The sequence below is a fragment of the Phasianus colchicus genome, chromosome 1 (assembly GCF_987193195.1).
Source record: "Phasianus colchicus chromosome 1, bPhaCol1.hap1.1, whole genome shotgun sequence".
Classification (NCBI taxonomy): domain Eukaryota; kingdom Metazoa; phylum Chordata; class Aves; order Galliformes; family Phasianidae; genus Phasianus; species Phasianus colchicus.
The window spans coordinates 108,317,417-108,344,496 of record NC_143436.1 but is presented as its reverse complement, the minus strand read 5'-3'; the positions used below and the strand labels follow the sequence as shown (position 1 = coordinate 108,344,496).

General features: G+C 38.9%; 1 protein-coding gene across 5 annotated transcripts in view; it reads right to left on the bottom strand.

Moving 5' to 3' along the window:
* DOP1B (DOP1 leucine zipper like protein B) overlaps positions 1 to 26,993 on the bottom strand; it is a 50,955-nt gene extending 23,962 nt beyond the window's left edge. Inside the window, exons 1-17 of one of the 5 annotated variants that reach the window (XM_090122313.1) lie at positions 26,491 to 26,993; positions 24,972 to 25,184; positions 22,061 to 24,689; positions 19,840 to 20,015; positions 13,897 to 14,078; positions 13,654 to 13,824; positions 11,211 to 11,400; positions 10,293 to 10,391; positions 9,443 to 9,566; positions 8,595 to 8,695; positions 7,961 to 8,075; positions 5,369 to 5,489; positions 4,819 to 4,938; positions 4,138 to 4,243; positions 3,524 to 3,715; positions 2,132 to 2,813; positions 438 to 706 (exon numbers count right to left, since the gene is read on the bottom strand). In XM_090122313.1, coding sequence (XP_089978439.1) covers positions 438 to 706; positions 2,132 to 2,813; positions 3,524 to 3,715; positions 4,138 to 4,243; positions 4,819 to 4,938; positions 5,369 to 5,489; positions 7,961 to 8,075; positions 8,595 to 8,695; positions 9,443 to 9,566; positions 10,293 to 10,391; positions 11,211 to 11,400; positions 13,654 to 13,824; positions 13,897 to 14,078; positions 19,840 to 19,977 — 2,610 coding nt within the window. In that variant the 5' untranslated portion in view covers positions 19,978 to 20,015; positions 22,061 to 24,689; positions 24,972 to 25,184; positions 26,491 to 26,993. The other 4 variants (XM_090122328.1, XM_090122319.1, XM_031612466.2 and 1 more) reach the window with 4 other exon arrangements.
* Positions 26,994 to 27,080: the final 87 nt, after the last annotated feature.

Below are 27,080 nucleotides of genomic sequence, written 5' to 3'. Positions count from 1 at the left end.
CAACAAATGGTTGAGATGAGGAAAGCATCTTTGAAATAGATGCAATCAAAACAAGGAGGAAGGAATGTTTGCATTATTATTTACCCACTAGTACTGACTCTTGCTGAAAAATCTGAGTGGTATCTAAGTTCTCTGAAGTATAGCGCTTAAGCTAATGAAAATTAGCTGCTCTTCGAGTTTATCTCCATCTCAAGAATTTGGATACAAACAACCAGCAATTTAAAAATAGCCTGTCACTTTTGAACATCTTATTGTGAAATATACAAGTAAGAATACAATTTCTTTCAAATGCATGTGAAGGTCAAAAAAAAAAAAAAAACCCAAACAATCCAAAACCAGAAGTAAACATATTGCTTCAAACATTCATATGGATACTACTTCCTTTCCCACCCCATCTTGGATTTACAGTTGGGCAATAATAAAGAGAGGGTCGACACCTGGTAGAAATCCGTTTTCTCTGAGATGATCTTTAGAACTCCAGGAGCAATGGGAGGAAGCGTGACCATCTGCAGCTTCCCAAGGAAGGGGTTGTGGCCAGAGACTTTGTACCGCTTCATTCGGTCTTCTATCACAAGCGCCAGTGACTGGGAATGGTTGATCACCTCCAGCAGCGTGAAGATGGACACATTCTGAACATAGCAGTCATTCACACAGCAGCATATTGTCATTAAGGACTTCAGCCACAGAGGGAAGCTGGCATCACAACCTCCGCAGAAGACAAGTGAGAAAAAAAGTTTAGGTTACTCAAAGGTTATAGTCTTACCTCCAACTATTCTTCAATCTAGCTCACAAGATCACAAGACAAAAATGACTACCCAGATTCAGCTGTGATACTATCATAATGTCCCTTGCTTCAGAAGAGCTCTCTTCAAAACAAAGTGTACGTTTTCCCTACTACAGCAAGTGCACTTCTGCTTTCTGGATTGCTTAGGCACAACTAGTTTTTACAGCTGCCATTTTTCAGCTGTCACTGTCAGAGATAACAACAGAGGTCTGCTGATCTAAAGTGATTCCATGGAACAGCATTGAGGCATATCATTTCAGTAACCATAAAGCACACAAGGAACTGATACAACTAACAGCATGTCAAGCCACTTTTAGCTCTGCTGCATGAATAATCAGATAACGTTTTATTAGGACTTGACTGGATACAGCCTGAAGTATGAATTCACGTCTCCAGCTTCAAAGACAAATGTTTTAACTACTTTACCACCAGAATAAAATGAATACTTTTCCTTCCCCAAATCAGACAACTTCTGTACTGCATTCAGCCTACACCTTCATTATTAGAGGGTCTCTATCCTTTTGCCTTTAAACCTTACTGTTTCTCCAAGCTGCACAGTTGAAAATTGTATCAAAAATAATCTTAAATAATCCTAGGACAATATTCCAAAGAAACACAAGTATGTAAGGAAGCCTTCTAAGTACACTCAGTACAGCTAAATTGTTTAATCAAGTGGAAGGCACTGCAAATATGCAAGCATCTACATCAAGGAGAGCTCACCCACGTAAATGATAAGCATATCACTGCTGTGCTGAGGAAGACTAAGGAAGACACCAGAAATCTGTATTGAGGTGAAAGACAAATTTCAGTTTCCCACCTCTCCATTCACCCAAGTCTTCAAGCCAGTAACTGCCGCTAAACCTAATGAAAATTCCTAGCACGGACAGGCCCTTCAATCATGCATGTTTTTTTTTTTTTTTTAATATATGTCAGTTTAATCAAATTCCTTTGAACTTTAAGGTTAGGAAAATTGATGTTTTCCTTTTATTATGGGCTCCAATTTTCATTTAGTCCAACAACCTCTAGTGCTTCTTTTTTATGGATCTGTTGAAACTTCTGAAACCTGCCAAAAACACCCCAGGCCAGAAGACATTCTCATTCTGTCATCTACAAGTTTTGTAGTGAAAGTCTTCAAAAATTCATTAAAAATGCTTGAGCAGAATTGTCCCATATCCCCAAGACACAAAATATACGCTGTTGTAGTAAATCTTGAATTCGTAGGCAACTTGCCTTCAGCTCAGTCAAAAGGCATTACCTACTGATTGCATCTCTTGCAAGTAACTGAGCTCACAGTGTAATTTGTATTCCCAAATGCACAACTTGTCCATGAAAGAAATCTTTTCTTACCAGGAAACTGAAACAAAGAGATATACAACTGTTCCATTTCCTCCTCCGAAAGATAAACTGGGAATGTGGTACAATCCAACAGAAGGTGACAAGCTGCAGCAAAAGCTTCCTTACAGTCAGCTCTAAGGGGTCCCAAGACAAGCATCACTTGTTCCAAGTCCCAGTCTTCCTCCTTTTCTTTTTTATTATCAGAGTTGCAATCAGAAGAAAGAAGGTTAGAACTCTTGTTCTTGAATGGTGACCCTCGAACTGAGAACAATTCTGAAAGCATTTGTTTAAACTGAGGTACAGTGATTTGCTTTGCAATCTTTTTCTTGCTGGCACTCTCAGATAATCTGTAGCCATTCTCCTTTTTCTCTTTTCCACTCAGATTAATTGCTGAGATGCTTTCATTATTTGCTTCTTGAAATTGCACCCCAAAAATGTATTTACTGGAAAACTTGGCAACCAGCTCTTGGATGCAATGCAAAGTCTTCTGAATGCTCCCCCCTTTTTTCCAGACATCATCTCTCTCCAGTGTCACAGTTGGCACTCCTAAGTGCTGAGAGAGCTCTGGGGAGGAAGCACTTAGACCAATGCCACTGTCTTCTGACTTCAGGGGAGGGAATGGAGTCTCATCCTCCTCCTGCAGCTCTGACTTAGTCTCCAAGGTTACATCCACATTTTCCTTTTTCACCGGGCTCTAAAACAGAAACATTAACATGATTAATGTGACAGTATTTAGTCACTGATAATTAATTTGATTCAACTGCATTTAAAACATAACAAATATTTGTGTAGTCCTCACACTTTCACTCAAACATCAACAGATCCCTTCTACAGATGCTTAGCAAATGGAAATATTTCCTTAAATTCACTTTACAACTGGAACAGTATTATTTATGCTTGACTATTTTCAGTCAAATGCATTTATGTGTTCTACTGAAAAACGTTCAGGCTGTGCTTGTGTGACTGCTTCATACCATCTGTTCCTTATTTGCCATCATAGTTTCCTGCACCCAAGTAATTCCACATTGTATTAAACTAAAATATTAACAAAAAGCCTTATAGACCTAACCAGCTGTAATACTGAGCTTGATTTGTCAACTCATCTTTAAGAACTGCATGATGCTGTCTGCCTCTTCAATACTATTAAAAGCACATTTTTCTTAATACATAGGATCATAGCCTCTGTTTCAGAGGAGACTACTTCACTCTCACAAATAACTGAAACAAGTCCAAAATGGAACAATAATCACCGGACATGAATAATCTGGAAGGGAACAAAATAAGTTTTGAAAATCTGTATTGCTTCTGTTCATCATCTACATTTAAGATTAAAGAATCAGTATTTAAAAACAAGACTTGTCACAATCAATTTTACATATCGATAAGTACTTGTGAAATACTTACCCCATTTCTACTTCCCGTCTCAATGTCCAAATAAGAAGGAGGCATTTGCACTTTGCTAAGCACCTTAAAACATGTCTTTAAGGCATGAGTGAGTTCTGGCAAACTTAATACCTCCACATTTTCCAGGAGAGACTGCACCATGTAACTGAGCATCTGGGGAAGATACTGAGTCTGCACTTCAGAGTAGAGTTCCTAAAATAAATAAGCATCATTTAAAATAGCTATCAGACATTATTATTTAACTGTGAAGTAACACTGGTTAACCGTTGATAACATCAGTTCATGAATACGTAATCTATACAAACCTGCTTCAGAGCTATTCTTCCTTCATTCTATATGATAAAAACCGTACCCTAAAAGAGTAGAGTCTGCCAGCTACTATGAGACAAAGAAGTCTCATTCCTTTCACTGATTACCATAATTTGAAATGACAGTTATTTTGCTAGGCAATAGCAAGGATAACCATATAGAAGTCAGCACGTGAAACTATACTTTGCCAAACATGTCATAGATGCACATGTGCATGCTTGCTTGCGTCTATTATACATAATATACTAATTATTTGTTCTTAGGCATCTAAAGACATCAAAATAGTTAACTGCAGGTTGCCTTACCAAAGGAATCACGTCAAGAAGAAACACCAATAATGTGCAGAGCTCTGAAATTGTAGGAGGCATGCTAACATTTTCAAGATGATCTCTTGTCTGTGTGGATTTCTTTCTAGCATGGAAATAAACACCATTTTAAAAACTTTTTTCCAGTCAAAATTCTTGTTACAATGGAATACTTTCAGCAGAACAGTTAGGCCTTCTAAAGTAAAGTAAAAAGAGATTTCTAATACAGCAACAGAAAGCATTCTATCAAAACCACCTAAACTGCTGCATGTATGCGAGATGCTCAAGTGCTCCTAATTTTCAGATCAAATCTCTATAGACTCTTACTAAGTGTAACCTTCTGTCTTACATTTAAAAAGAAAAAAAAGGATATACTTATCTTCAAAAAAAGACAAAAGCATTTTCCTTATCCACTTCTCCTATTAAGTCTTTCCCAGTCCTAGCTGTTATTAAACAATTTCTTATTTTATTTTATTTTTTATTTTATTTTTTTGCATGCAATTATTTGTTTGCATTCTTTAATTATTTCAGGAAGCAACACATATACCTATCTGAATCTAACCTGTACTGAGGCCCTACCAGAATGTAAATGTTTTGATAAACTTTATGATCTTACATAGATAGCTGTTATGCACCATTTTTGGGGAGGGAGGGTGCTCTATTTTTAGATAACATAAATACCTGAAACAATCTTCAAAACATTTAGTCATGTAATCCCAAAGAAAGTCTGTGCTTAAGGAGGTAATCAACACATTGACTGTTTTGACAATTTCTGAAGCATTTTTGTTCTCTTTGATTGCACTGCATGTAAGGAAAAAGAAAAAAAAAAGAGAAAAATATATCAGCAAAGATTTTAAGAGCATGTATGTTACAGCATTAGCTGATGTACTGCAAAAACTTATTTTTCCTCTGAGATACTGACTGCTTGAATCCAATGACTAAGCAATTCTAGAACAGCTAAACTTTGAGTATCTTCCAAGATGAAAGAAATCAAACTTTAATGAACTTAATCACCGCCAATGATAAGCAGTGTTCTTCAATTTCTTCTCTTCTAATCAAAGAAGTCAAGCGCGCGTGTGGAAAATGTTAGGGAAGTCACAAGAAATCTGGTATTTTATATAGAAGGATAGTTAGCTTTTGAAACAAAAATTTGCTTAATTGGGTTAGTTTTTATTAACTTGGCTTTAATATATATATGAAACTGTTTCAGTTTATAATTGAAAAGTTGTACCTTGCAAGTACATTGCCACTTTGATTGTAGCTAAGTTTGAGATCAGAACCAAGTGCATCCTTGCAGTAGGAATAAAAGGCTCTTATAACTTCAAGGAAGAGGTCCCCAACAACTTGAGGCCCTACAATTTAAGAAAAAAAAAAATCCTGCAATTGTATTAAAGTCATTGCTAGGCAGTTCAGTTACAAGCTTGTATAAACCTGAATTAGGAGTAACTAGATTTAAATAAAACAACAACAACGTGAGTTTTGAAGTATGAAGAAAATGATTATGTGGCTTTTTAAAACATCAGATTTTGGGAAACAACTCAGTTAAAATGAAATTAACTACTTACATGGATTTTTTTATTATTATTATTATTATTGTTTTTTATTTTAGTCAAGTAATATTCCCTGTGTTTCATTTTTAGGAACTTTTAAAGTGGTACTTGAAAAGCCATAGCACTGATTCTACATTACATCTAAGACATTTCAGTAAGGCACATCTACTGCAGTCACTGTAAGTGGGTATAAGCATACCACAAACCTGCAGTTCACATGCCAGAAATAATCACCATATCTATAACAGTGAGGAAAACAAGCAAATTTTCCAATATTTGTTCCGCATAGTAGCCATGATTAAATTTTGAGGAACAAAATCTGGGAAAATAATTGTAATAGAGAAAGCTCAATTGGACAAATAGAACTATAACATGCTTTTTTATACACAGTTTTAAGAAGAACCCACAAGTTAGGTGTGTGCTGTCATCTGCACCCAACTGTCATGGGTCAGCACACCTTTATTTTATGTAAAATTGCGCATAAAGATGAACAATTTATATGTACAGTATCCCAAATATGAAACTATTAAAAAAGAGTATATAAAGCATTCCAATGAGCATTTCTACAGGAAAAAACAAAGTTACATAACTAAGTAGCAGAAAAGGTCAAAGATTCTTGCTGTTTTATTTTGCTTTTTTTTTTTAATTCATTTGAAAAGGAAGTGAAAGTTATATAGGTTTAAGGCTCAAGAAGTTATAATTTGTGTGCTGACTGAAACAGAAAGAGTAAACCATATCATGCAGCTCAACTAAATAATCCTTTTTTGTGGTTCAGATTAACAATGACTGTCAACAAAATAAAACATATAATAGGCCATCCACTATCAGTCATCCACTTTCTAAATTAGATTATAAAGTATGTGACTAATTCAACAACCTCAGTCACCTGTTCTTCCTTCAACATAGTTTTCAGGAAATAAAAATGTTTTATATAATATTCTTTAATCACAACTGTTTTTCAGATATTCTTAGAAAAGATTAGCAGCTGAAGGAGATGTAAGCACCATTTGATAAACAGACTAACAACGGCTTCTATTAAGGGAAGTAATACAGGATTCTCCTTTGTCCTGGCAATGTTTTGATAATACTTTAATGGGAGATTGTGCTTAAGAGGACTTTCCAGACCCATGAAAAAGGATAATCTTAATACACAGAAGCCTACAATTAAAGAGTTTAGTCTCAGTATATGAGTTTTATTTGTGGTAAAGACTACAGGCTTAGTCAACACTAACATCTTTCTCCAGAATAACTCCTAGAATGCTGAGGAATATAGTCAGTCATTAAGACTATACTGGCTTCTAAAAACTATCTGTTAACCTCCCATATCCATCAGATTCTCATAATAGAGTTTCAAAGACTTATCTGTACATGGTTCTTACAAGAATACTCAGAAAACCTAAATTCTGTCAAGCCCCTTACATTTTATTTATTTTTTTATTTTTGACACAGAAAAATCTTGACCTTTGAAGGGCAGGCTGGCAGGGTCTCACCCTTGCAGAACTGGGAAGTTCACGCAGACAACAGCATAGACATGTGACCAAGGAAGTGGAGGAAATTCTTCAAAGCCCAGTCACAGAGCCTCAGACTATAGCTCCCACAACAGCAGCAGGCCAGTGCAAGCACACAGTGCCACTGACAGAGGCACCTCCATCTCTCACCCAGAGGAGGTTATTTGCAGCTGGAGCAGCTGCAGGTAAATGGTACTGCCCATTCTGGCAGCAGTAGCACTGTAAACAAGCTGCCTGGGGGACTAAATTGTTAGGAAAAACAGTGCAGTCAGAGTGATGCAGGCCTATAGAAAGACCTGCGAGCAGCCAGGTCAACAAATCCAGGAAAAAGTAGTACTCGCAGTTTTTCAGATAGAAGCTCCTTACAAGACAGAAAGTAGAGATGTCTGACATTACACCTGAGAGATTAAGCTCCAGGGAATGAATAGAGCAGAATACTGAAGTTAGGATAGTAGTGGTTCTTTTGAACTGGACTCTGACTGCAGTTCTGAGCACAGTGGAGGGTTCTCCTTGTGATAATTACAGGACGTAGTGCTCTGCAGAAAGGCCAGAAATAACCTGGATGTTTTTTGCTTTAAAGCACAGTTCTTAACCAGTTTTAAGGCAAGTAAAACAGTCCCCCTGTACAGCAATACACACAAAAGACATACAATCAGAATTCAGAAGAAATGTGCATAGTGCTGTCCCGAGTCCTACTTCCAAAGCTGATAAACAAAAAATCACAACAATTTTAACAGTCACAACAGGAGTGACAGGTAACATTACCTATTTCAGGTTTATCAAGGAGACTGATAAGGATGCGGAAAGGTTTCAGATAAGCTTGATGCTGTTCCTCTGTATCAGATTCAGAGAATTTCTGATGTAAAATTTCAGCCAAGCTCTAGTAAAAAGGAAAGAATCAAAACGTTATACCTAGAAGAGAGATTTCCATTCTATTAACAGTTGGTCTTCCAAAGCCAGAGTGGATGGGGTTTGAGCAACCTGGTCTAGAGGGGGGTGTCCCTACCCACAGCAGGGGGTTGGAACTAATGATCTTAAGTGACCATTCCAACCCAAACCATTCTGTGATTCTACGATTCCTGAGTTTTATTTTGTGTAGTATCATCTAAACTGAACTCCAATTTTCTACATAGGGTAGACAAGTTGAGGACATCATCTTATTCAGGGAGGCATTTTTAATAATTTCCATTAGATTCCATTTGTATTTGTAAGCACATATAATGTTGGGACAAATATAGCACAGAAGGCATTCAGATCGAAGAATATAACACAGAGGGAATGCTATAGTTAGGGATAGAAAGCTCTGAAGGACATATGAAGTGATGCAGTGAACCACAGACACAGTTTGTGCTAAAATTTAAAAGGATCATAAAAATATCTGTATAGAATGAATACCAACCTCAACTAAAAGATCTCTAGAGTATTTTCCAAAAAAATAAATAGCATGGTCTTCAGAAGTTGTTGACTCTGGAGCAAAAGTACCCCCTTTGATATCAGAGCCTACAAGACAAACAGAGGCCTAACAAGTACAGAGAAACACTACATTACAGAGCACTACGTACACTACAGGGAACTACACACACCTTGTTTATAAAAGTATTGAAACTACACTGCATTTTTTATCTTCATAATTTTAACACTTTCCTTGAAACTAACACATAAGGTGCCCAAGGACAGCTTATGTGTTACACAGTTTGAGACATCCAGGTGTACTATACTGAACTTCAAACAAATCAAAACCAAGGTCAGGTCTAGATACGGGGTCATCACAGGCAGTCTTCATGCAATTACACAGCTGCAACTCTTGTCCTTATCACTTTCAGTCTCCTCTGGCACATAAAAAGAGGCAGACTGGGAAAAGCCACAGCTCAGTTATAGCTCCTTCCTTGACTATTAAGGCTACGCAGGAATCTTTAATAGGCTATTACTTCCAGAAGAGCAAGGTTAAAATGGCACTCTGTTCCCTTCAGATGACTCTGGGGTGAACTGTGAAGGGAATCATAAATAACTCATCAGATGCCCAGTGATTCAGGACAGTGAAATGAATTCAACCTCTGAAAAGAAAACCCGTTTAATAAAAATCAAGCATTCATTTGACAAACGGGTACTTTGTAAATGCAAGCAGAACAACATTTTCTTTAATCATCATTCATCAGCTGCTGAAAAAGCGTATTATATTTTTAAGCACTGAAACAGTTTTCTTTTAGGTACTTGGAATATTGAATATTGCTGTATATTGTACCATACCTAGCAACCATGCATATAATCTTCTATTGAGTGACATGTCTCTCCTCAACAATGTTTGCGTAGCTGCTGACAGAACATAGACTAGATCAGTCCTGCGCAGTAGAATAGCATTTTCATTGTAGTCCTAGGGCAAAAAAAGACAGCTTAGTTGTTTACGAACACTGAAACAAGTCAAACTGGTAATGAGGGTTTTGTATTTGTTTTAAAACTGGTACTATTAGTGTTTTGGGAGAGGGAAAAAAAGAGGGATAATGAACCATCAATGACAAAATATTTTGTTTACTAAAAATTTCAGGAAAGAGAACCTGACACAGTTGTGATTTTATATGTGATTATTTTCCTATTTATAGTACAGAGCTAACATTGTTAAGCTAATAATACTGAAGACTTCATTGCATTGCATCTTAAGACTTAAAATTATTTGGTACCTTCAAATTACTGCACAACAAGGCAAGCTGGAAAATGATGGGGGGACAGCTAATATTTCAAGTATTATTTGTTTCTCTAGTTATTCACAGAAGTTATCTTCGTTTAACACAGACAATTCCAAATGTTCTATATTTTTCTCTGTGCAGCTTCCCAGCCTAAACACTTCAAGCACATTCCAGATATCACGGCACTTAAATCAAAGCACAGCTTCATTTGAAGCATTTTGATGTAGAACTTAGTTAGCTGTATGGAGTATGAATACATAGATGGAGGAGTAAGAAACTGCAAAATCTGTTTATAGGTTTTGAAGGTACAAAGGTGAGACATTTAGTGATAACAGAGGTGGCAGCTGGACTGGTTTCACAGTAACTATCTCCCTGCACAAAGTGCACATATGACAATACTAAAGTAGTCCTCTTACCAAAGCTGTATCAAATGGAAAGAAGAAAAGAATCACTTCTAGAGTGTTTCTTTGCACAAGGACATTTGAATCCAGTACTGATACACACAAAGACTTGATCTGTGAAACAACAAGAAAGCACAATGGTGTTTTACTTCATGATCATACCTAAAATACCATCATGAGGAGAAAGAAAAAAAACAAACTTGATTAAATATGATCAATATTATTTTATATGAGAGGATAATCATTCACCCATTTACTTGCCCTCCAAAAAGAGCCAAGCCAAAAGTTTTGCAGAATACTGTTAAAATATTGTTAAAACTTACAAAATACCTGGTTTTGTAACAGTACAGAATGTCACAACATGGTACCACTAACTATCAGACAGAAAGTGAAGTCTACTAAAATGCCAATGTTAAGTACTTCAGCTGACTTTACAGTAATTGCATCACTTCAACATCAATTACTACCTACTGACGTTTCCTATTTTACTGAAAAAATAAAAAGGCATTAAATCTCAGATTGTCTTCTAGGATTGTAAACATTTGAGAAATCTACATTAAAAATGGTATGTAAGGTATTCATAGTATACAAGGTGTAATTCAGAACAAGCAGAGACAAGGTGTCACGTTTATCTCTTGAGTCAGTCTTCTAAAGGTTGTATACAATACTGACTATCAAAAAGTGCAGAAAATTCAGAAGATTTGCATTTTGCAAACTGAACAAAGTATGTATGGGAGATTCTCTGGTACATTTCAGGTAAGATGTTCCCATGAAGGAACTGCCTAATAATGCAATTCTGAAGTACAGACCTTTCAGCCTCTCTTTTTCTCACTCTTAAGAGATGTTCTAATCCAATACAGAGAAGATACAACTTGCTAGCATGCTGCCATTATGGTAGGTAAGACTGCTCCACAAGAAGCATAATGAACTTACTGTAAGCTTATAATCGGTGCCAAGCATGTACTTCTGCTGTTTTCCAGACAGCTCTCTGTTGATATGGCTGACAACAAAAAGAGAAGCAGGCAGCCTAATGGACGGGCTGACCAGAACACTGCCCCAGAGTGCTCCATAGAAAACTTCTTTGCCCATTAATAAGGAGAGCTTCACAAGCAAAGCATCTGTTCTGTAAGAAAGAATATTTGATGTGAGCAAAGATTTCTGTTCCTATAGTTTTACACCATAAAAAGGCAATTATACAGAGTTAGTATTGTAGGTCACAGAATTCATTTATTTTCTCCATTTTTGTATTATCAGCATTGTCCCTTTCTACAGAAAGATGGCCACTGTGTGATTGCACAAAGAACAAACAAAAGAAAAGCAATCAGGCAACAAAAGCAGAACAAACAACGACAAAACAACAAAATAAACAAACAACTTTCAAGCCTTTGTCATTGTGCACATTCACTGAAACAGTTTCTCTACAGGGGAAGTTTCCATAGCATGCAATTATCTGCCAACACTAAGCTCTGACCAAACTACTGCAGTAGCTCTAATTGCAAAATATTGACTATGAGATGTGCCTGATGCTGAGCTGGAAATACTTTAAGCTGATGGCAGGCTGTGAAAGCTGATTTTGCCAGTCTAGGTATTGGAAGATATCCCATATATTCATACTTAAAAATCAACAGGGTCAATTTTTAAGTCTTGAACAAGCAAAACATGAGAGAAAATAACAGTTACTGCACATAGAACTGGAACACTAAAATTTAATAAAAGGCAATCACATTGGAGATCCCATGACTTCAGGCACATTCTCTGTTTTGGCAACTCTGTCAGTACTGTGGTACAGAAACCTCACATTAGGAATGCAGAAGTGAGTGAGAAGGGAGAAGTCCAGTACAGAAGAGAGGGAAAAAAAAAAAAGACACCAAACCCAATGTTCTTTATCCATTTCCTCATAAAGTACCCTTCAAGACATTTTTTTTTTCTGCATGTGTGTGTTTAAGCATTAGAAGGATACAGCATCTACGTCTCTCACAAAGCTGAGTTTAAAATTAATCCAGCACAGCTTCCAACAAGAAATCTTGCCTATCTTTATTGTACCAGAATCATTACCACAAGGAAACTAAAGAAAAATATTTTTACGTGATTTGTGTGTTTTGTAAAATGACATTAAATTTCAGCATAAATCTTTCACAGTGAAATATATGAGCAACTTCTGTCTGGCATTGTTTTCACCTTGCACGTCAAAAACAGGGAAAACAAGGTATAAAAACAGAAGCTGGATCTTGGAACTAATCTGCAGTTAGCAGTGATTCACTAGATAGGCATTAGCTATAGGCAGTTTCAAAATAAGCTGAATCTCATTAAGTCTTGAGATGGATAGAATATTTAGTTTCAAAGGATTCCCTTACTTCCCAGCAGCTAGTGCTGTTGGAAAGAAGAAAGCTACACATCACTGTGTCCTGTAAACCTGTCTGGAAAAATCATATAATAAAATGCATCCTTCTACAGCAAACTGTATGAGGTAGACACATGTCTACAGATAAGATGCTCTGCAATTGTCAACTGAATACTACCAATCTGCAAATACACGTGACCTATTCTTACATGCTTCAGTGACTGAATCAATCTAACACTTGTTGTTGAGACATTAGATCTACAACTATTTTACTAACCATATTATATATAACTTAGCATTCAAAAAAGAACAGTGAGAACAGCCAACGTATGCAGACTGTAAATACAGATGGAAATACACTATAAAAGTTTAAGCAAAGAAACATTTGTTTGAAATCTACAGTAGCTGAGCTCTTACAAAACAGTTTTGGTAACTGAAGTAAAACCATTACACAAGTGGGTGCTGAGCTGCTCTTCTTAGCACACTCCCTGATCCTGACTTTATCGTACCAAACATCATTGCCATTACTGTCTGAGGCCCCAGGGAATGAGTAAGACAGCTCTTCCACAACAGATGCTGAAAGGGTTGCCTCTTGCTTCTGCTTTCAGAAACTGAGGCTAAGTATCTGACGTAGAGAGATTGGAAAGAAGAGAGAATGCAGCTGCTCTCTTCTGCCACAACATATATTTAAATAGAATTTCCTTACAGAGCAGCAGTTTGGGAAGACAGGTCAATTATTCAGAAATTTGGAAAAGCATTTAAAAATGCTTTTTCATTCTCTTCCTTCAATATATCGATTTTCGTCCCTCCTTTTTCTCTTCTCCCTTCCTCCTCCTGAGATGAAAATAGATGGAGAAAGGTTTTTTTCTACTTCAAAGCTATTTATTGCAGCTTTCAGGGAATCATCATTCTTCTGCCCTTAGAAGAAGCCCTTTAACAAACTTTCTCTTTCCACAGCCAGCCAGCCATCAGAAATTTCTTCAGAATTCCATAAGAAAGCAAAATACTGTATATTACTTTTACATTAATTCTCACCTGTCATAGATTTCTGACCCTTCTTCCAATCCAGGCAGCAGTCCAATTACAAAGGCTTGAAGACCAGGCAGGAGGGACTTTTGGAGAGGAAGAAAGTATTTCTCATATAAACCAAGGAGAACAGGCCTCACTGACATTGCTGCATTTGCCAGCAGAGGAAACAAACCAGAACTGAAAAAAAATTAAAAAAAATATTAATTAAAGTAGACTGTGAAATGCATAAGCTTTTAAAGAGAAGTTTACCTGTACAAGAACAAGTCTTTGGCAAGCCATTTTGTCCCAATTATTTTAAAGATTATTTCATAGGTTTCTAGTGCCTTTAAATGTACTCCACTAGGAAGTGCTGGATGCAAACACTGAGATAATCTTTTACTGATGATCAGACGTCTTGGCAATAGAGAATACTTCAGGTTACTCTGAAGAGCCTGTGGGAAAAAAACAGGTCAGAATGAATATCTGTAATGTGAAATATCGTTTATAATATGACTGTACTTCAAAGGTTTCCTACTAGCAAACGGAATTAAATAACACATTCAAGATTTTTCTCTGATAAATGGAGATTGTTTCACTTCAGAGTTCTGCAATTGAGTTTTAGTATGAAACCAGTTATGAATAGCATAGGAAAGCCTGGTCTTGCTTTCCATAGAGACTGAAAATTGAAGTCAAATGACAAAGAGAGCACACTCTCATCCTATCTGCAAGGGAAGTGGGAAAGCAAGAAGTGAAGTGCCTCAGCTTTTAAGGACAGGGAATAGTGTAAGAATTAAATAACTATCTTTCCTCATAAATTAACATTGCTCTTATAGCTGAAATAAACAAATAATCCTCCCACCAAAGTACGCATATAAAATCTCTGAAGTTGCTTGTAAACCTGTGTGGCTATACTCAGTATGCTTTAGTAACTATAGCCATTGTATGAATGAATAAGTAAAAGATCTTCAGGATAGGAAACAACTAAGTATTGCACATAGGCTAAGGCTCAGGAAAACCAAACTGCATTGCCTTTCTTGAAAACGTTGCTCTTTTCATTAAAGCAAATGAGTATATACATACAAATTATTAAGTTTCTAAAATTGAGAAAGCAACAATTAAAAGAAAGAAGTTGCAAGTAAATGCCACTTTGGCCTTTAATCACCGACTATTAACACAAACAAGTGTTTTATTGCAGGTTGCCTTTTGGGATGTTTTCAGGATGAGGCAGATTCATGACTCTCCCAAAGGCTAAGTCTTGATCTTATCCCATGTAACCCTTTAAAACTCTATGTTATTCTAGTATGCCTGAAAAAAAAACACCAAAAACCCAGTAGACAAAGGAACTAACTCATGCTTCTCCAGTTCCAAGAAAAACACAGTAAATCAATGATCATACCATTTGCTTCAATGGAGAATCCTGAATATTCACATTAGCATTCAGAAGAAGACACAAAACTCATCCTACTTCAAAGGTGTGTGCAGTGTATCACTTAAAACTTCACAGTAGGTGGGCATGAGAAGTTAAAAATCTACTACACTGCATTATTTCTCCTATTTGCTGCCCTGCCTAAACTGAGATTAGCTGTCAGTGAAGAGTTTCTAGTAAAAAAAAAACTTCACTGAAGAAGAAAAAGGCTGCGGGTTCCTAACAACAGTAAATAGAAAGAAATGCATACAGTACAAATGCCATTCAGAGCCATTATATTTCCTTTCTTCCCTCCCTCCCCCATGATGTGATTTGCATTTTAATTCGTATTAAAAGCCAGATTTAAAGAGTACAGCATAATCTCACACATGAATGGGCCATACTTGCAAAATTAGCTTTTTAACATGTTGTCTTGTACCAGCTTTGAAGACTGTCTGAAAGCTGGACTTTGAAACATTCTGCTTATATTGGTTGGTATATATTTGCCCACACCCTCTGTAAATATAAAAGAAGATGACTACAAAAAAAAAAATAATACACCAGCGGTAAATATTTTCGGAGTTTAGGATCAAACAGATACCATCTTAATATACTATCTGCTAAAATCTTAACTATATAGAAAACAGCAGGTAGACAACTGTCCTCACAGGATTGGGAACTGACATTATTCCCCCTGCCCCTTTTCCTTTTTTAATTCCTGTGAGTGTATTTTGATGGTCTTCAGTTACATAAGGTCTGAAGCCCACCCTGATCTACGTTTTCTCCTTTTCTCCAGCTTTCCTACACACGAGCAACTATGATAGCTGAAGAGTTACATTATAAACATAAAACATCTTCTAACGCATAAGGATGCTTCTTTGAACATGAGCTATAAAGGGCAGAAGAGAAGACTATCTGCTCTTTATAGTGTATACACGTGGCTTTATAGTGTATGTACACGTGACTGAAAACACAAAACAAACACAGGCACACATGCAGGAATATTTCTATTTCCACAGTTACTGGTTAAGGCCTACACTGCTTTATAGCACTACAGTATCAGTTTGCCTAGACATTAAGAAAAGCAAGCAAATCAAGTAAATATTTATATTCCCATAAATAGAATTTCAGAAAAAAAAAATGCAGCATGTATATTCAACCAGGAAATCTGCTAACTCTTATTTAAGTCAACAGTGGTTGGAAGGAGTGAAGGAGAAGGCCAGCCTATAAGTTCATTTTCCACTGATTCATTTTCCAGATAAGTTTGAGAGAAATTCATAACAGAGCTTCAGCTTCCATAAAAACAGCAGCAGGAAGTTCAAAGCTGGTAATGAGAAAACTGGGAACTCAAGTCATATCAAAAGAAGGAGACATATCCCCAGTTCTGCACACTGCATTTGAGCACTGGGTGCGGTGAAGTTCCATAAAGCCATTAGAAGGCAGGGCTTCCCTTCAACAGAAGGCAAGTGGTGTTTGTGTTTGTAACTCAGCAAACAGCTGTCATAAAGACATGGCAGTCACAGTTCTCATACAACTAACTGGCATCATTAAGGGCTCTGCTGACAAAAATCTGTGTTTCGGAAGAATCTTTCTCTCCCCTCAAGAACATAGTGTTGCACTGAATGTTACTGCTGAAACAAAGGCCAGCTGTGCAGCAGCAATGATTTTTGTTCTTTCTTTCCCTTTTCCTTCTAATTTGTTTAAACTCTGAACAGATTGCTACAAGCATTTTAAATGTGAAACAAGGCATGCCTGCATATGCTGAATTGCCATCTATTTCTAGGTATAAAAATAAAAAAGGGGCGGGGGAGGAGAACCTAAAAATTTCTTCTATCAGAGTGACTTTGCAGAGTTGTATAAAGTTGTATCCTATTACAGCATTGGAACAAGCTGTCAAGATCTCCAATAGCAGCATCACTTTTTGGCACTCAAACAATCCCGGATGCAGCAATCTGTACTGAAGATCTGAAAACCTTAGCCACAAAACAGTGTTCTCCTGATAGCGAATGTATGCAAATTTCCAAAAATAATTAAAAGACACTTCAAGGCTGTATCCATTAAGAGAAACAAGAAGATGGTAATCCTACTTCTTGAAGCATGGAGCAGCCCACGCTGCAGCTACTAAATGATTGGTTTATGTAACTAGAGATAGGATCCATCATCATGATGTGTAACACACTGTAAAATGAAAAAACAAATATCTGATGTAGTGTAAGTTAGCAACTTCTGCCAGTGCTAGCCTTTGTTTTCACTCATACTCACACCTGGTACCTGCAGTTCTGTTCAGAGCACTGCAGGGGATTCATCTTACCTCATCTTAGAAGTCTAGGTCACCTAAAAAAACATGGGCAGTATGGTAGTAACTCACTCCAGGCTTCCTACAAAGCCAGTAGGGAACATAAGCAATTTTAGGACAGGATTCTTCTGATCTACTTTAAATAGCAAGAGGTGAGTCACATCTAACTAATTAAAACCTTTAACCTTATTTCTCTCCCTGCTTAAAAGTGATTCAAAGTAAAGATGTCCACACTGAAGACATCAAAAGTTAGATAAGGTTTGTCTCCCTTAAGTGACGAAACTGTCTTTTGAGATCTCCAGACAGACCATTTTAGCTGATCATTCAGACTGATGTCAGGAAGTTTTTCTCTGCTTCTGTGGTACTACAAGTCGCCATGAAAAAGAGAACCACGGAAGCAACAAAGAAATTGTTAAAAATAATATTCAGTGTAAACTTGGTAGGGATTTAATATTAGCAAGAAGTAGTAAAACTGTCTCTTTTTCACCAGCAATAAGAGCAGCAAGAGCTCCAAGGCCACTTGTTTTAGCCATGGCCAAAGGCATTTGTATCAGCTTCCTCCATCCTTTATCTTTCATCTTTAAATAGGAGGAGCCCCATGCCAATTCCTCCAGCCCTTGTATTGAAAGGGTAATTCCACTGAAATTCTATGGAAATAAGGGCGTGGGTATTAACCTGTGAGACTCAGTAGCACAAGTATTACAAAACCCGGTACTCTACCTACAGAAGAAAAAGCCTCAGAAAGTATTACAAGTATGTAAGCAAGAGCACTCACAATTCAAGTCAACAATACAAAGATCCTTTTGTAGCACATGCTTAAGATCTCCCAAGCAATACCAAAAGCATGAAAAGTCCTTCCTTGACTCCTTCTCTTTGCTCTCTCTCCCTTTCTCAGCATTTTCATGTTTGCTTAGTAATAGGCATCACTGTTACTGACATTCCTGAATATAATTCTTTGCTGTGTAAAATAATCTGTATTTTTACAGACGTTTCTGTCATTAAGATAATGTTGATCTCCTTCCTTCCACCCACTCATTCCCTGCTCATTCATTCATTCTTGGATTATCAGAAACTGTCTGTAGAATAAATTAGGCTTTTTATGTTAAAATCACACCATAAAAAGAGTTCCCCAACAATATTTTTGTTTTATGGTATAGAAAAAATGAGATATGACAGGAGTTAAGCAAATAGCTACTGATATCTTATTTCACAGTCTTCCTTTTTGTGGCACACTCCCCTGACTTTTCTGTTATCACCCCTCTTTTCAGATAACAGACAGAAGCAGACGAACACTAGGGATGAATACTGTTCTACCAATTCCTATGCTCCTAATACGATTAAGTCCACAAAATACCACAGCAGATGGACTGATGTAACAGCAAAAAACCTTCCTGTTTGTTTCCCACTATGCTGCCATACATTTTGGCAATCATGTACCCTGCACAGGAGTTTCAGCTAGGTGTTAGTCAGATGCAATGTATTCACCTAGATTCAGATAAAAGATCAAAGCCTACTTTCTGCCATAGGTATGCAATCTCATTTAAATTCTGATTTTTCCTTTCAAGAGAAGCATTCTGAAGGCCTTTCATTCTCCTTATGACTGTCCTCAACAAGAATAAAGGGAGAAATAGTGTAGGCAGAAACGTGCAATTCCTATTAACAAAGCAATATGCAGCTTCCTTCTGTTGAGAAGGAAAAAAGGTGACTGCCCTTTAGAAAACCTTTCACTTCGATTCTCCTTGCCTTTGAAACCTGTGTAGCATTATGGTTTAGCAACAACAGCAAAGTCATGTGACACACATCTGGTAACAACACATTTCCTTATGAATTCTGCAAGAGCTTGCCTCCTCCCATTCCTATCTACTTGATGATGCAACTACTCACACGCCATGTACACTCAGGAAGAGCACTATGTAAAAACAGACCAAATGGGACACAAATAACATTCTCCTTCTTTCTCGAGCAAGAGGAGAAAACATTTCCTAGGTGTTTTCCCATATAAGACTTTTTTTTTTTTTTTTTCCCCTCCCATATTTTCCATGGTCACACAAAACAAACCACCATGAGCACCAAATCAGTTATTTCCCTAAATATGAGGACGTGGTCAAGTAAACGTGTTCTTTAAATATAATTTTTTACTTGCTAGCTATAGTAGAATCTGCAACTTCTTGTCCCACATAAAGCCTTATTCAACTATTCCAGGTTGAATTTAACCACAGTTAAATTCTATTCTAGGTTGTATTTAAGGACTGTGAGACTGTTTAAAACCAAAATCTAAATTAGACATATCTGTATAAAGGGAACAAACACCATTTGAAGAAAACCTTTGCTAGTTTTATCAGGATTTCTCATATTTGTATAACAGATACTAATTTAGCTGTTTCCATTACCCCTTCTTTTATAAACTAATATTTTTCAACCGATTTTTAATTCTTTTTAAGCACTGTGAGTTACAGTGAATAAAAATAAAAAGATAACAAACAGATGAAAAAACAGTCCTGTGACACTGTACCTTATTGAGTTTGCCAAGGGAAGATATAAGATCAGCCCATTCACTTGATGATTCGAAGTTTCTCAAAGCTTTCTCAATTGCTGAAGAATAATTCCTATATCTGTAATCACCAAGTAACTCCTGCTCCTCTGGGTCCATCTTCAGTTCTCATAGCAAGGTGAAATTTCCTGGTAAAACTAAAATATATAGTTACAAAGAGATAATTGACATTTAAGCTCTAGTAAACCTAAAACATTATAAATAACAATAGATACATAGAAACACTGACATCCCAGTAAAGTGGTCAGATGATCAAGTTGCAAAATGAAGTTAAAAATAACTTTGGAAGCATGACTCCAACTCTCCACCACCTGTTTTAGTGGCTTTGCAGTCACAGTTCCCTGTTTATGAAATATTTTTTTTTATTGTTGTTGCGTTTGTTTTAATTCCATGCACAAAGATCTGTCACACAGTAAGAAAGGAAACTATGAAGTCTCACTGCAAATAGGCAGAATGCTGACAAGCAGAGAGACACGAGTAGCTTTCATCATCGTGCAGTGTTCTGCAGGCTTATCTGTAGCAGTGGAATGTGAAACATTTCGTATCAAAATATGACTCTTCAGAGGAGGCTCTTTAATGGGATTCCCAGTCCTTAGAAGAAGGATTCCTCAGAACTCAACATGTCTAATTGCCAGCAGGAAACGCTGACATAAAGGGCTCAAGGTGTTGCGCAAAAGTCAAGCCGTGTATCCAAGTCTTCCTTTACTTCACCACAATGTATTCATATATTTTTGCAGAGTAGAAAAACAAGTTTTCCAGACGTGCTTTCCTCACGTTCTGCAATACGTTCAGATAAAACACAACCAAACCAAAGCTGGTTTAGAACAATGGGAAATGGGCTTGGGTGCACTGTGCATACAAGAAATTTTATCTGCACTCCTGTACCAGCTATAACAGTTCTGCTGGCTAATATCAAAATAAGCACCTAGACACATGCTTAGGTTTCAGAATGCCAGGCTTAGGTCAATTCATGCTGTCTCACTGACACAGGAAAGTGAGTATAGTCCTATAGTAACATTTTATCATGTTTCTGAAAAATGTCTGCATTCAATTTCCTGCTTTTAAGTCACAAAAATAAGTCAAAGCAGTCTTCCGTGTTCTTAAGAAAAAAAAAAAAAAACACTAATAACAACACCAGAAGAAAACCTGAACTGTGTATTATCCTTAAACAGGAAACAATAACTATATTGAGAGAGGGTTCTGGTAGGAAACTCAGAAACAGAAAAATGCAGATGGACCCAAAGTGAGAAATGATTCCAAAGGCATGTTTAAGCTACTTTTGAGCTCTTTAATAGCAGGATTCAGCAGGGCTCAGCCACTGCTAACACAATACCTGATGCTGTTCAGCTTAGATACATCTCTGTGATAAAAACATACAAACATAAATGATGGTGTACCTGTAGACATCCCTGTACATTGCGGAGGAGTCGGACCAGATAACCTTTAAGGGCCCCTTCCAACTCAAACGGGCCTATGATTCTATGATTGACCCTAAGTTAATGGCAAGGCCGTGTTTTTGCTTGCCTGTTTTTGTGGTATTTTTTAACCCACCACAATAAAGATGCAAAAAGCCCCGTTTCCCTCATCTCCTTCACATGCCCGAATCACCGGACTGCTGGACTGCGTTAGAAGCCGTTCCAACCCCCTGCCGTGAGCAGGGCTGAGCATCCGTGCTGATTAGAGCAAAGCAAGCCCGCAACAACGCCAAAATCCACACACGGCACCAGACAGCGACCTTTACGTGCAGTCAGGAAGCTCCCCAGCGGCGGGAGGCACCGCACCGCACCGCCCGCCGACCCGCAGGTGACCGCGGCAGGAGCCCCGCGCCGCTCCCTCCCACCCCCACGCACCGCCGGTACCTGACAGCGCCCCGCAGACCCGCCGGGCTGTGGCTGTGCCGACGGCGGCGACGTGTCGCGGTGTCGCGGCCCGGCCCGCAGTCACTATGGCAACGGGAAGGAGAGAAAAAAAACCGACCCAACCTGCTACCGAGCAGCAGCCCCTCCCGCTCCGGGCGGGCTGCGCTGCGGTCGGCAGCCGGGCGATACCATTGAACGCAGCACGGGGGAACAGAGGGGCGGGGGCAGAGAGCGTTCAGGCGCAACCCAGCTCCGATCCAGCCTCTTGCTGTCCCGCCCAGCCACGTCCCCTCGCGCCTTCAACCACACGGCAGGCTGCTCACCCACGCAGCGGCTCACCCACGATGCCCCCCGCACTGAAGCGGGGAGATGGCACGGCTCAGCGCCGCGGCCGGGCTTCGCGCGCCCCCTGGCGGTAACAGGGCGGCCGCCGCCCTTACGGCGGTTCGCCCCATCCCGCGGTGACGGGGTGCATCCTCCCGGGGTGAGTAGGTGAGTTTTGTGGTGAGAAAACAAACCGGCAAGGTACTTACTGATGGTTCTGTGATAATAGAGTCTTATCTCAGTCCTGCACTGTCTTTCCAAAGCTGGACCAGGAATCAAAAAGCGCTGCTGGCAGATATTCACCGCTCATTATCTCTGAAGTGTTAGCAGTGACTCACGGGTTTCTATGCAGCCCATGCGGCTGCCACACATTCCATCCATTTGAGAAGCCAGCATCTGCTGACGGTGCGAGGGTCAGCATGTGCACATGGAGCACATCAGTAACAGCTGATCAACACGTAGCGTGTGCGTGACAAAGGCATGAAGCATTTTGCAATTATTTTTAACATTATTCTATGTCTTTAACATACAGAAACACAGGGTTGGAAGGGACCTCAAGGATCATGAAGCTCCAACCCCCCTGTCACATGCAGGGCCACCAGCCTTCTCATTTAATGCTAGATCAGGCTGCACAGGGCCCCATCCAATCTGGCCTTGAACACTTCCAGGGACAGGAATATTAATATATTATCAATAGCACAGATTATGGGACTAAGCTCAGCCTCTGCAAGTTGCTGGGGACACCAAGCTGAGTGGGCTGGTCTAATATTAAATGAGCAGGTTGGTTGCCCTGCCTTGACAGGAGGGTTGGAGATTCATGATCCTTGAAGTCCCTTCCATCCCAGGCCATTCTGTGACTTCAAATGCTGTGGAGTTCCTCTCAGCCTCTACAAGTGTGCTGGTGACATCAAGTTGATACGGCAGAAGGAAGGGATGCCATCCAGAGGGACCTGGGCAGGTTTGAGGAGTGGGCCTATGGGGACATAATGAGGTTCAGCAAGACCAAGTGCAAAGTGCTGGGTTGGGGCAACCCACTGCATGAGATACCACCTCATTTCAGATATGTTCTAAACTAACGACAGATCTGTAATAATCATAGATTGGCTTTGCTTAGAAGGGACCTCAAAGATCAGTCTCCAACCTGCTGCCATGGGCAGGGCTGCCCCCCCCAGCTCAGGCTGCCCAGGGCCCCATCCAACCTGGCTTTGAGTGCCTTCAGGGTGTCAAGTCAGCTGTGGCAGTCTCTATTGAAGAGAGAGGCCATGGAAGCAGTCAGCCTGATGGCAAACATGGATTGGAGCATGCACTGAAACTAAACAGCCTCCAGGTCAGTCTACTTCCTTATTTCTGGTATAACTTACTGATGAAAGTTTAACAAGTTGCTTGTTTTCTCCATATGTTACCTCCATAAAAGAATCTAAACCAACACATACAAAAATAAAACCAGAGGCACTTCTGCTGTATACCCTCTAAATACTATACAACTCCAGTCAAACAAAACAGACACTGCTATCAGACCTGGGTGACTCAGAGTGCAGGTACATATCTGAAGATGCAAAGGTAAGATTTTAAGAATAACTGTGACAACATGGTGAGTAGGGCCCAAGGACAAGACGACAATCCTAGCTAGAAAATGTGAAGTACTATTGATTAAGATCTACGTGCTATGAATGGCTCACCTTGTGAAGCAATCTGCAGGCAATGACAACTGGCCTCCAAGACCAGAACATTTTCCAGCTGATGGTTTCTTTTACTGTCAGCTCCAAAATGAAGTACAGTCTTTGCAGAGTAAAAATGAAAACTGAAATTTTGCTGCTGTAAAACATCATTCTTCCTTCCCACTCCCCTCCCATTATTTGAGGGGAAAAAATAAACTACAGGTGTTTTTATATGAATTTGAGACTGGCGTTTCAGTTATATTCTTCATTTAAACATTTTAGGTAATACTAAGTGGTTTATATAATTCACATTTTTTGTGTTGCATTTTTAGCCTGAAAGGAACTCCACAGCACTCAAAGCCACAGAATTGCCCGGTGTAGAAGGGACCTCAAGGATCATGAATCTCCAACTCCCCTGCCAAGGCAGGGCCACCAACCTCCCCATTTTACTAGACCAGGCTGCCCAGGGCCCCATCCAACCTGGCCTTGAACGCTTCCAGTGATGGAGCATCCATCTGGGCAGCCTGTTCCAGCACCTCACCACTCACTCTGTAAAGAACTTCTCCCTGATATCCAACCTAAATCTTCTCAACTTAAAACCATTTCAAGACTGCCTATATGTTGGATCATGCTACCACAAAAGTTGGGTTAAATTAAAGTTATCTACAGACATCAACAAGTTCAAAAAGTTCTTTTCATCTTTTTTTTTTTTCAAGTAGGAAAACACCACATTATTGCTAGCACTGTTTATATCCAGCTGATACAGAAGCATGTACAGCTTCCATTCCCAAAGTTTTGCCACTGCTGCCTGAATGGCTCCTGCACAGGCCATAGCATCACCAATGAAGTGCCTCCACTGAGCTCTCACAATTGTCAGTCCAGTTTCTTTGCTGTTCCATGTCACCACAGTCACTGCATCCAGCCATTTTCTTTAGCTAATAAATTGCAAAGTGAAAATGCTAGTGACATGCTGTAAAAAGAAAAACAGTAATTCACATGTAAAGGTTTCATACAGTAGAACAGATCACTATTTCATTCTTTTCCTAACCCTTAAACTTTATACAATGACCACTCTGCAGGCGTGCCAGAATCTGAATACAACAAACACTTCAGACATAACAGACATGGGAGAAAAGCAGGGAAGCAGCCTTAAAAATAAATTACGGTTGAACAATGTAAGCCCTGTCCAAAGACTCAGCCTGCCAGGCACACTGTACAGCTTGTCCTCTCGTTCTGCTCTTGGCAAACAGACCTCCTCTGGAAGCGTGCCATGCGCAGTCCCAGCTCTATTCCCAGTATGTAGTCCTCATCCTGCTGTCACAAGGAGATGGGTGTGCATCTCTTGCACAAGCTCCTCCTTGCCTCAGGCTGATCCTGTGAACAGCAATTTTTTGGCTTTTCCTTCCTCAAGTATGGCACCACTCAACTGAAAGGCTGTAAAAGATGTATCCTCTGTTCTTTTGATCTGTATCAGAAGAAACTGTATTATAATCAATCACTATGAAAATGGCATTTCTGATGGACTACTAAGTAGTCTTCCACTTTTCTTCTTAAAAAAGAATAAGCACTGCAAAAGGGCTTAGTGTAAGAAACTGAAACATCTGTAAGACTGTTAAACATCATTTGTTTGACTTAAATGTAAAAAAAAAACAAAAGACACCAACAACCCAGATGCTGAGTTAGACTTAAGGAGGAGCTTTAAGGAGTGTAGAATAGATTCAGAAACTGATTTTCTCTTATGATGGATATCATTTAGCTGCATTAAACTTACCAGAGATTCTTAGCCTGCTCTTTGTACAGACCTTATGAAAATAGGTGTAGAAGTTTGGGTAAATGTTCATTTGTAAAGTTCATACACACAACCTAGAAGGGCACACAACTTTTGAAACGTAATGACTCGTGTCAAGAATCAAACTATGTATGATTTTCCACTGCTCAACTACATCTCTCAACAGTTCTGCACAATATATTACTAAATCAGAACAGCCAAGCTTCTCCCCCCACCCCAATACCAGTAAGACAGCTAAAGAACATAGAAAAGCCACAGTCCTTTCTGTCACGCATTAGATTGTGTGTGTGAATGAGTCACTGTACTAGCAGAATGGCCATTGGAGCTATGATGCTGTAGGCAGCCTACAGTTGCTACACAGAATGCATAAGCTTTTTTTTTTTCCCTTTACAAAACCCCTGTTCAACTGATCTGTTGCCAGTAAGCACCAGGCTTCAGATGTTTTTCTTCATAGAGAATATATCAGCAATAATAACTTTAGGAGGCAACACTCATCCTCTTTTATGAGATTTGGGGCTTAACTCATAGTAACACTTCCATCTTAATAAAAAAACAATAACTATCTATCTATAAAAGATTAATACTCTCAGCTTTGTTCTGTGCTGTTAAGTGATTACCAGAACAACACATACTGTGCTCAGCGTCTCATAATTTAAGACTTCCCTGAACACAAACTACCACAGAAAGCCAGTGTAAAACTCAGTTGGCTAAGCCATTTTGCCATTATCTTGCTGACTCCTGAATAAGAATTAACATGACTATAGCATTTTTTTTTCATGACTAAATGAGACCTGCAATTTTCCACAGCTCTTTCAGTCACTCCCTGCCCTGCAGGAAACATGGGACAGGCAGGGTCTTCGAGACTCTAGCCATGGCTGTCATGCTAGCTAAAACCAGGACATTATGTAGAAGGTTAAGAAGTTAGTACCTGGGTGTGACCAAAACCCATCTCACTCCTACCAGCAGGAACCAGTTACCTCACCCTTTTCATAGGCTGCCTCATGGCTCTGCCTCTCCAGGTTAAGCATTTGAAACAAAATGACCAACTATTAAAACAACAACATTCTCCATATTACTGCTTCCTCCACTTGTCATTTTGCTTGAAGGACCTTTTTAAAAAACAAAACAAAAACAACCTGTGATAATTATATTCTTAGTTCATTTTTTCCACTACACAGAAGGCATTTGTAGCAGAAACACTAAATCACAGCCTGAACCAGTGATGGAGCACCTAGTGGGAAGGCAGGGTCAACCCAGGGGATTTCAGGGGCATGCAGTGTACCTGAGTAACCAGAAGGGGTGGAGCCAGGATCCATCCCTTCTCAGACCTCATTTAAGTGTTAGCAGTGGAGGCAAGAGGATCTCTGGAGATCCCTGCTTACCTGAGGCCTTTTCAAAGGTAAGCAGCTCTTTTCTTTCATTTCTGTGTCTGCAGCTGCTGCAAGTGGGCTCATTCTCATTTGCTGTAGCCAGAGACTTTGCTACCTCAGTATTATTGTGGTACTTTCCATCCCATTACAGAATTTAATGTGGGTACTTAGTATGAAAACTTTAGGTTGTGCAATAAATGAA